At 40.9% G+C, this 10,948-nt stretch overlaps 1 protein-coding gene across 1 annotated transcript; it reads left to right on the forward strand.

The window, feature by feature from the left end:
• Positions 1-352: 352 nt before the first annotated feature.
• LOC308313998 (aldo-keto reductase family 1 member D1-like) lies at positions 353-8,943 on the forward strand (the record flags this gene model as incomplete). Its single annotated transcript, XM_080761350.1, has 9 exons — positions 353-445; positions 1,602-1,769; positions 2,175-2,291; positions 2,391-2,468; positions 4,803-4,925; positions 5,391-5,500; positions 5,829-5,994; positions 7,910-7,992; positions 8,656-8,943. The coding sequence occupies 9 exons, from the start codon at positions 353-355 to the stop codon at positions 8,696-8,698; spliced, it is 981 nt and encodes a 326-aa protein (XP_080617476.1). The 3' UTR covers positions 8,699-8,943.
• Positions 8,944-10,948: the final 2,005 nt, after the last annotated feature.

Here is a 10,948-nt window from a genome sequence, read left to right on the forward strand (position 1 = left end):
ACAATTAAACTGTGACACATTTTGAGCTTGTGGATACAACCGTGAATCTGCTATTTTCAAATAGCCAAAAAATATATAGGGCTTACAGTAAGTAGTTAATGTAAAAGTGCAGTACTTGCCCTCAGAGAGGGAGTAGTGGAGTAGAATTAAAGTATTGAAAATTGGAAATACTCCACTAAAGTACTTGAGTAAATGTAGTTATTTTACACCACTGCAGAGGAGGGCTTTTGCATTGAAGTTCAAAGGTTGGTTTGTTTGTTGTTTAATACATCACTCATTGGGGCGTATAGATAGTGTGAGCCAGGCTTGTAGCCTCTGGCAGCTCTGCAATTTGCATTCACATGTAGACATGATGAATGTGAACGCACACAACAACACCGTTCCTCTGAGTGATGGCAATCGTATTCCTCTACTCGGATTGGGCACCTACGGGGACCCCAGAACGGTGAGTGAGAGTTGTAAATATTGATGATTATGATTATAACATGCTAATATTTTAACTCCAGTGTAGAAGCGGAGCTGTTTATATTGCTAAAGTGAATACCATTACACACCACCCCATATAATAATAGTTCTAACTTTAAGTTTGGGTTATTTCAAGTTCAAGTGTGCTTCATGTAATTGAGCTGTAATTGTTTTTGAGTGGTTGCGGAGCTATGTGTGTGGGTGGCTGGGTGGGTGGCTGGCTGTGTCTGAGCACGAAAACAGCATGGTTGTTTTTCACCACCTGTGCGCAACCTAACACACACATATTAACTGTATAATGTATAATATGTATATGATGATTTTGGGTGTGCCAGTACAGTACAGTGACGGTACAGTACAGTAGAGGGTACAGTAGAGGGACCCCCACACGGTAACTGTCATTTCTCAACTGTTTCGGACGCGGGGCAGCACGCCGGAACCGGCCGTGGGCCTGTGGGTCTGTAATAACGATCTGTCAGATATGGATTAATTTCATCAATAAACAGATGACACCTCTTATAAAAAATTACATTTGGGTTTATAATCTCCAAAGAAGAGATCTTACAAGCGTTGAAAATGCTTAGAGCGAGATTCCAGATATATTCTTCTGAAGTTTAAACACAGATACACAGTGTGGGTTTACGCCTTCCGTCATCATGTCAGCCATCAGATGTGGCTTCACATTCCTTCTTTTACTTGGCAACCAGGGTTGTTGTGACATTTATGCACAATGTGTGTAACAACAAAACCATGTGGCAGACTATCTTCAGGGGAAGAAATATGTGAATTGGTGGTACGGTACATGAGTTCTGCAGCACAGAGTTCAGACCCATGGCTACAAGGACAAGCGGAATCATAACAAATAGTCAAAAACTAAAACAATGGCTCTCAGGCATGAGACATACTAGCTCCTAGAGGCACAGGCACGCTAACCATATCGACACATACAAATGAAATAGCCCAACTTTGGGGCATAGACCACGAACAAACTTGTGCTCTTCGAGCATCCCGGTCCTGGCCCTGGGCCAGTTTCTCCAGCTGTCCCCATCACCCGATGCTTTTAGCTTTTAAGCTTTGTTTTTGTCACCAGAAATTCCAAATATGAATATTTGACTAGTGTTTTTGGCTTTTGACAGACACCCAAAGGTACTGCCTGGGAGTGTGTGAAGCTGGCAATAGATGCGGGCTACAGGCACTTTGATGGGGCCTTCGTGTATTTCAACGAGCATGAAGTGGGTCAGGCCATCAGAGACAAGATAGAAGATGGAACTGTCAAACGACAAGACATCTTCTACTGTGGAAAGGTATCACTTTATATCGTCACTGTCGACGGGCAGAAATGTCTTATCTTCCTATTCTAACTTTTTGTGTTTGTACCCTACTTGATCATACAACAGCGTCACACAAAATCTTCAAAACTGGAAGATTAAGTTTGAAACGTGTTGCGAAACAACGCGTTTTGAGCTTGTAGATCTGCTACTTGTGAATTTGAATACTACATACTACTGTACCATTGATACTTCTAGTACTACTACCACTAAAACCTTTACTACCACTCAAATACTTCTACTATTATACCTTTATCATATTTAATTATCCACCTGCCTACAGTACCTACCTACAGTAGCTATTGCCACTGCTGCTGAAATAAGATGTGTCCTGTGATCTGTTTAAGTTAATTTAAATGTCCTCTTTTATGCGTCTCTCAGCTGTGGAATACTTTTCATCCGCCAGAGATGGTTAGGCCAGCATTGGAACAAACATTAAAGGCCCTGAAATTAGACTACATAGACCTCTACATCATTGAGCTTCCTATGGCCTTCAAGGTTTGTATACCTGCTACCATTGGATGAAAACATGTTGTGTGTTGTCAGTGATATATAACCAATGCAGTGACATAAAATTGTGTCTGTCACATACTGCAGCCTGGCGATGATTTCTATCCTAAAGACAAGAATGGTAAATACATCTACCACCATACAGACCTGTGTGCTACCTGGGAGGTGAGTTCTGCTTGGACTTAACACCTTAAGCCCATACTTTATCATAATATGCAGTCGTGGAAAGTAACCATGAGGATTAACTTGAGGACTGCTATTGCTGTATAGAGCCTTTACTGAAGCATGAGTAGAAATATTACAATATTAGTTTTCAGTAGGACAACCAAAATTCATTGGTTGACAGATGGCTTTCATTTTCGGACATAATATGAGAATATCTTGTGATGTCTGTCTTGTGAATGTCTCGAGTCGTGATAGACTACTATTGGATTAAACAAACAAAAAAGGTGTGTGTGTGTGTGTGTGTGTGTGTGTGTGTGTGTGTGTGTGTGTGTGTGTGTGTGTGTGTGTGTGTGTGTGTATATGAATGGCCAGTGAAGTGGTTGCATAAATACGTATCAGTGAGTATTCAATTAAACGGCTCCTGTGTGTGTGCACACTGGAGCTCTCAAAACCTCTCTCAAAGGGCACCTATACGGACGGCTGCAATTCGAAACTGGCCCCGTAAAATCTGAATCCCCCTCCACCGCCCCCCTTTTTCCCCTCACTGTATATGTTTCTTTTCCCTTTTTGCTTCCCTTATGATGAATTCCTGTTACTATATAGAAGTGTCTATTTGTACTTCTCTAAATGTTTTGATGAATTGAACATGGTGGATCCTGTTGTAAACAAGTGTAATACTTAATTGGGTCGTCCACTCACAGTTAACAGTCGTTGTATTGAGTTTGTGCTTGAAATGTAATGTAATTCTGCAAACTGTTAATAAATATTTCAATCAATCAATCAAAAAACATTAGTTCAGCCACATGCATGTGAATCTGATTGACAGGTAGTGAGTGATGTATGACCCCCCCTCCCCCTGCCATTTGACAGGTTGATTTATGACCGGGTCAAACCATCCCCTGGACTCCCTCAGCCACACCCCTCAGACCCTCACTTCAGAGTGAACCCTACCTCACTCCCCTCGTACAGTGGTTCCCAAACAGTTCCATTTTGTCACGGACCCCCAAATTGATATTGTGTATTTGGCTGCTAAACCTCATTTGAAAGGACCTTGTGCCAGGGACAGGCCCCATAAGAAAAGATGTTGGTTAAATCTTTTCTAAATGTAAAATAGAAAATCACACAATTATTCGAAAATAGCTGATCTACAAGCTCACAGAGCTTGTAGATCGGCTACTGTTGATTTTGAATAGCTTAAGTATAAAAGTGTGGCTTACTCGTGAGATCCTAGTTTACTGTCTCTCTGCATTTGATGTGTGGTTACGTTACTTATTGTAAGTCACTCTGGTTAAGAGCATCTGCTAAATGCCTACAGTAAATTGTAAAATTATATTGCTATATTAACTGGAACAATCTTCTTGGCCGCTTCAGGACTTCCCTCTATTCACATAGGTGGGGAAAGGTGACGGTCCTAGTTACAGTTAGATGAGTCGTTAAAACTCCTGCATCTGATCATCCATTTATTCGATTAGATTCCCAAACCTTTTTGGCCATGGAAATATAAATTGCATAAGCTAAGCGCAGCTCCGTTGTGTTTCACGTTCCACATAACACACTAAACACAGCCTCTGCATTGATTTCTGTGCGCTGACTGCTGCGGCCCGGTGTGGGCTAACCCCTCCCACCCCTCACTGGTGCAAAAGAGGGTAGTAAAAACGGGGACACGTCAAGGACAATGCCATAAATAGGAGACTTCAGCTATTTGTTAAAAGTTCTGTCTTCTGTATTTATCCTCCTTTATCTGTTTAGTTAATCACCTTTTATGCAGATGTGCAGATGTGCCATTTCAGAGTGCAGATGTGCCATTTCAGAATAACTAATAATGGGTGGCAAACTTCAGTCACGTCAGCCCTATTTAAAGAATAGCAGCTCTAAAAGCTGACAATAACATGTAGTGTCACAACGCGTTGTGAGCGTTGCAGATCAGATTTTTTTGTAAAAGCGCTAACTAAATTGAAATACAAAATCACATATAATAACATGAAAGTAGGGTTTACAAGAAAACATACGTGATGTGCATCACGTCACATGTAGATGGACGGACAGACGGATCTGTTTAACACATTTAGGCCTGACCGAGGCCAATTCTAAATCCTGACCTAAGTTTTTTGAAAAACGCTATTACAAATAGGGGGTTCCCTCCTCAATGGGAAAAGAAAAGTGCAGGAAAAATACATAAAAGAACAGAATTTGAGGTTAAATGCAAATGCTAGGGGCTGGCAATAAAATGTCATATCCCCTGTGTGAGCCCAAATGACGTCCCTGCCCTGTGTGAGGTCTGGCATCATGGTTCTATCTCTGATGAGGATATGACGTTTGTCTCTCCATGCACAGGCTTTAGAGGAGTGTAAGGACGCGGGGCTGGTCCGATCTCTCGGAGTGTCCAACTTCAACCGTAGACAGCTGGAGCTGCTGCTGAACAAGCCAGGTCTCAGACACAGGCCTGTGTCCAACCAGGTGCACTGCTGCTTCTCTTTCAGCCACACCGCTGTGGACATGAAGATCAGTACACCGTTGTGACTTTTGTGTAGTAGAAGCGGCAAGTGGACATATAGCCTACTAGTACATTGCGTGTTAATTTTGACAGCACATCTTGATTTAGTCATATTTTTGGTTAAGTTAGTGATATTAGTTATTTTGTCAAAATAAATTGGAAAGCCTTGATAGCAGCTGATGCCTGCTTTTATATTTGGTTGTATGCAACCGCAGCTTGTAGATCTGCTATTTTTAGAGCATCAACACCTGAGCCAACACAACCAAAACAATTCCCTAACATTTAGTCTAGTTTGTATTGTCAATATATTAAATTTTGGTCTTAGTCATCATAGCTTAGTTCTTATTTATTTTTCCTCTGTGAAAAAAGGTAGTTGACGAACATTTTTCGCCATGGTATTGCATTAACATGCATTTCCCCTCATTCAGGTTGAATGCCATCCGTACTTCACACAGCCGAAGCTCTTGGAGTTCTGCCGTCAGAATGAGATCGTCATTGTAGGGTACAGTCCCATCGGCACCTCCAGAGATGCCTCATGGTACGAACCTCACTATGGACTTTAAAACCTTTCATCTGTTGTAGTATTTAGTACTATTTATAATGCCTCATTTGCATACAATAAATCATTGTCTTCGTGTAAGTAATCAACTGGGGAAGTTTCATGGTGATAAGTATCAATCTAACAGTAGTTTCATTTTAAATTGCCTCATGTAAGCAGGGGTGCACATTAATATTTTGGGCTAGTTCTGAAAGGAGCACCTGGGCATGTTGCAGGTTGTTGCGCAGTCTTGGGATTTTGGCTTTAGAGACCACCAACTAGTGTTACGGGACGGTTGTTTACTATGTTGTGTTGTCTCCCCCCGTAGGGTGAATCTGAAATGTCCACCGTTGTTGGAAGACAAGCTGCTTGTGGCCATTGGGAAGAAGTACCAGAAGAGCAGCGCCCAGGTGGCACTGCGCTTCAACGTGCAGAGAGGAGTGGTGGTCATCCCCAAGAGCTTCAACCCTGACCGCATCAAACACAACGGCCAGGTACCTTCAGCGGAGCTTTAACCTACCCATTACATGTTTGAGATTTCGTCCCTGTAACTTCACGTTCACATGTTTTCACAGTATAGTGAGTACTTAGTTATTCTGTAGCGTTGGTGTGGGAGTGGGGCACGTTGTGCATGTGAGTTCATGTGCATGCACGTGTATGTGATGGCAAGCATGATTTATTTTATGATAAATGGTCTCATTTCTGATGATCTAAGCTAAGGCGCCTTCGGAAATAGCACACTGAGCGCACTGTGCAATGCAAACCATAGGCGAGTGCGCTCTGGTGCTGTATTTCCGAACGCGCCCTAAATGTCTACAACCTAAATTGGGTTAGTTTATATTGTATTAACATACCATACAGATTGTCAAAATGACATTTTATTTACTACAAAGTGATAGTGTAGCTTTAATCTTTATCCTGCACATGGATTTGGATTCTACAGTTAATGGTGCATTTATACATTATAGCGCCTTTATCCAAAGCACGTTACAATATGCCTTACATTCACCATCACACACACATTCACCCAGTCACACACACACATCCACACACTGCCATGAATGCATGTGTGAATGGGTTACCAGTTACCACCCATTCACACATGCATTCACGGCAGAGGAAACCATGCAAGGCACCAACCTGCTCATCAGGAGCAGTTAGGGGGTTCAGTGTTTTGCCCAAGGACACTTGAGCACACAGCCCGGACCTTCCTAACAAGTCTGCTCCTGAGCCACTGCTGCCCAGAAGATGTGCACAAGCTCATCTGTCTCTGATTTATGATGCCCATGATAGCTTGACAGGTTGACAGCTTATGATTGATTTATGATGGGTTCTGACATGCACCTCCCCCTCCTACCTCCGGTCTTTGCTTTCTTCAGAAGTAGGACAGTCTGTGACAATATTAAGGACAGACTAGGGATGTCCCGATCACGTTTTCTTGCTCCCGATCCGATTCCGATCATTTGATTTTGAGACATACCGATACCAATCTTTATATTTGTATATAACACTTATGCCATATCACAATAGCAAATATCCTAATGTATGTCACTCTAGTGTAGTCTGTTGTGGTGCCTTTCAATTATTGAAAGGCAAAATGTGACTATACTTTTATTAGAATGACCGTCATTGTGTTTCTTTTTTCTTCTTGAAAGCATGAAATCATAGCAAAATAATGATGTATTGGTTAGAGTGAATACAATTTCTACAGCTTATAGAACTGAAGTCAAGTTAAAACTCTTAAAGAATATCTCTCTCATTCAGAGCGAGTACTACGGCCACCGATGCGATCATGCATAGCGGGGTTTGCATTTCCTTTGTTTTCATAATAGGTGTCTTTCACGCCTCTGAGTGTGACTAGTCTTTGTTTGATGATCTCTGACTGGAACAGTTTTTACAAAATCTCATTGCTTATACGTCTTTCTTTGAGATTTACATGAAACAATTAAAAATCAGATCTTTTCTCCCCGATTCTGATCTTTTGAAAATCATGTGATCGGAGCCGATTTCCGATCACCCGATCCGATCGGGACAACCCTAGGACAGACATCAACACCTTCCTCTTCTGTCAATAATAATAATAATAATAATAATAATAATTATTATTATTATTATTATTTCTAATACATGTGTAGGCCTATTATTGCATCAGAAACATGATTGTTAATAAGGGGTGTATAGTGGCTCAGGAGGTAGAGTGGCCACTACAGGGACTCATAAATGTCCCGGTTCGAACACTGGTTCCCCCTAGGTTAGTGCTGAAGTAGTGCTGAAGTGTCCTTGAGCAAGACATTGCAAAAGCCCAACTGCTCCTGATGAGCAGGTTGGTGGTGCACATCATTGGTTAAAAGTAGGAACCACAAGAAAATTAGAAATGTGTTTGGTTAACTTATTTTTGCTTTGCTACAGATATTTGATTTTTCACTCACTGAGGATGAAATGAAAGCTATTGAAGCACTGAACAAAAACATTCGTTTTGTGGAGCTGCTGATGTAAGTATACCTACTAAGCTGCTTAAATTTGATGATAACTAATCATAAATGGATAACATTTGTAGTCATTGAGTAACTTTGCTAGGGACCCCCTATAGAACCCCCCCAAGGACCCTTGTGGGTCCCCGGACCCCACTTTGAGAACGACTGCATTGTTTCATTGTGCCTTAGTCTTATCTAACTATAAATGCACCAAGTCTCTATGTGTGTGTTACAGTGTAGTGTACGTACGTCTGTACGTCTGTAATCCACGTAACTTGAGAACCGTTCGCCCCACCGACTTCTGATTTGACACACACGTTCCACACCCCCACAGGGGGTGCCGTGCCCGGTGTCAAGTCGGTCGGACCCACGGTTGTCCAGAACGGCCCCAAAAAGGCCTCTGCCCGGGCTCTGGACAGGGCCCCTGCCTGACAAAAAACTCCATATATGGGCATAAATAGGACACAGACATAATATCTGGGCGGGGCATTCATTTCCAACTTGCATCGTTCCAAGTAGGCCAGTGCCCAACGGGCACCGCTGTAGAGACGTCAACGGGCACCGCTCTAGTTCTTTTAATTTGTAAATTATCCTTTTTTAGTTTTTGTTTTTTTTAAATACTAATGATATCATCACAGTCAGTGAGTCAGTAACCCAGTACCATTGTCTTCTTGCCACTAGGTGGAGTGACCATCCTGAATATCCATTTCATGATGAATACTGAACTGTGAACTATAATGTTCTACCTTTTCCACTTTCTGTAACCTAATGGCATCATCCATGTTTACTTCACCGTCATGTGTGTATGTTCCACAAATAAGCACTAGAGGGCGTAATCTCACAATGATTGAAGGTAAATAATTTGTTAAGCTAAGAACCTTTGTCCAGAAGCACAAACACTTGCTTAGTGATAAATATATAATTAGAATACGTATTTTAGCCATGCAATTCTGTGCACTGTATGTACACACTGATGTTATGCTAAGACCACCAGAAATAGATTAACATTTTGATGAAATTATGATGTTTAGGTATTACAACCACTTTTATGTAAAAGTGGTGCATTTACTATATTGCCTAAAATAGGCAACAGTTTACAGGACCAGATTGGAAAGTTTCATTACGCTTGTAGTCCTATGTATTTATCCTGGGTTTAAGTTATATTGTGATTACTTCTTTTACCAAAATCAAATCAAATACATTAATTACAAGTACTCTTGCTACAGTAATTGAGTATAATTGTATTTTTATATACTGAGTGTACAGTATTTCTGAGTACATTATAAAACCCACTAATTCTACTTTCACTTAGTTGGCTTCATGATGAATTATTGCACTCATTATAATACTTTTGGAAATGCAGTAATTTCAGTACAGATCATTGAGTATTTTTTACCAGTGGAAATATTGCATTGTAACTATGTAAAAGGTAATTACTTGCGCAAGCAGAGCGCGCAAGTAATCGTTTCGCTTGGTCTCTTCGAAGTGAAGACAAGTTTTCTTCAACGGTAAATCTGTGCCTGGTTTGCTGGGACTAGTTACAACATTACGTCATCCTTGAGAGAGTACATGGTGTGTATATGACGTAATGTTACAAGTTACAAGTTACAAGTTACAACATTACGTCATATACACACCATGTACTCTCTCAAGGATGACGTAATGTTGTAACTAGTCCCAGCAAACCAGGCACAGATTTACCGTTGAAGAAAACTTGTCTTCACTTTTTGGAACCAAGTAACCACAGTATACTGCTAATCAAATTACAACTACATACTCTGTATGTAGTTGTAACTAGAACAACTACATACAGTCTGTGCCTGGTTTGCTGGGACTAGTTACAAGTTACAAGTTACAACATTACGTCATATACACACCATGTACTCTCTCAAGGATGACGTAATGTTGTAACTAGTCCCAGCAAACCAGGCACAGATTTACCGTTGAAGAAAACTTGTCTTCACTTTTTGGAACCAAGTAACCACAGTATACTGCTAATCAAATTACAACTACATACTCTGTACTACATACTCTGTATGTAGTTGTAACTAGAACTGCACTCTGCCGAGTGCATACTTGCTTGTTGCACACTAGTAGGCCATAAATGGCCTACTAGTGCGCAAGCAGAGCGCGCAAGTACTTTCGACCGCTGGAAAGTATCACATCTCAGTATCTCTGTGAAGGAACGTTTGAAATGTATAATCATTACGTGTAACTATTTGCTACCTAACTACTTTTTTACAGAAAAATGAATCATTGATATGTGATGAAAAAAAAAGTAGATTTACAAATTACAAATCACATTACAAGAGTATGTAGTTGTAATTTGATTAGCAGTATACTGTGGTTACTTGGTTCCAAAAAGTGAAGCCAAGTTTTTTTCAACCGTAAGTCTGTGCCTGGTTTGCTGGGACCAGTTACATACAACATTACGTCATCGTTGAGAACTGGGACCAGAGTACATGGTGTGTATATGTATGACTAGCTCTCAGTGATGACGTAAGAGATATGGTCATCTGTGTAGTCTGGTCCCAGCAGACCAGGCACAGATTTACAAATTACAAATCACATTACAACTACATACAGAGAATGTAGTTGTAATTTGATTAGCAGTATACTGTGGTTACTTGGTTCCAAAAAGTGAAGCCAAGTTTTTTTCAACCGTAGGTTTGTGCCTGGTTTGCTGGGACCAGTTACAACATTACGTCATCGTTGTGAACTGGGACCAGAGTACATGGTGTGTATATGACGTAATGTTGTAACTTGTAACTTGTAACTAGTCCCAGCAAACCAGGCACAGACTGTATGTAGTTGTTCTAGTTACAACTACATACAGAGTATGTAGTTGTAATTTGATTAGCAGTATACTGTGGTTACTTGGTTCCAAAAAGTGAAGACAAGTTTTCTTCAACGGTAAATCTGTGCCTGGTTTGCTGGGACTAGTTACAACATTACGTCATCCTTGAGAGAGTAC

The sequence above is a fragment of the Protomyctophum bolini genome, assembly GCF_963924005.1.
Source record: "Protomyctophum bolini genome assembly, chromosome: 4".
Taxonomy (NCBI): domain Eukaryota; kingdom Metazoa; phylum Chordata; class Actinopteri; order Myctophiformes; family Myctophidae; genus Protomyctophum; species Protomyctophum bolini.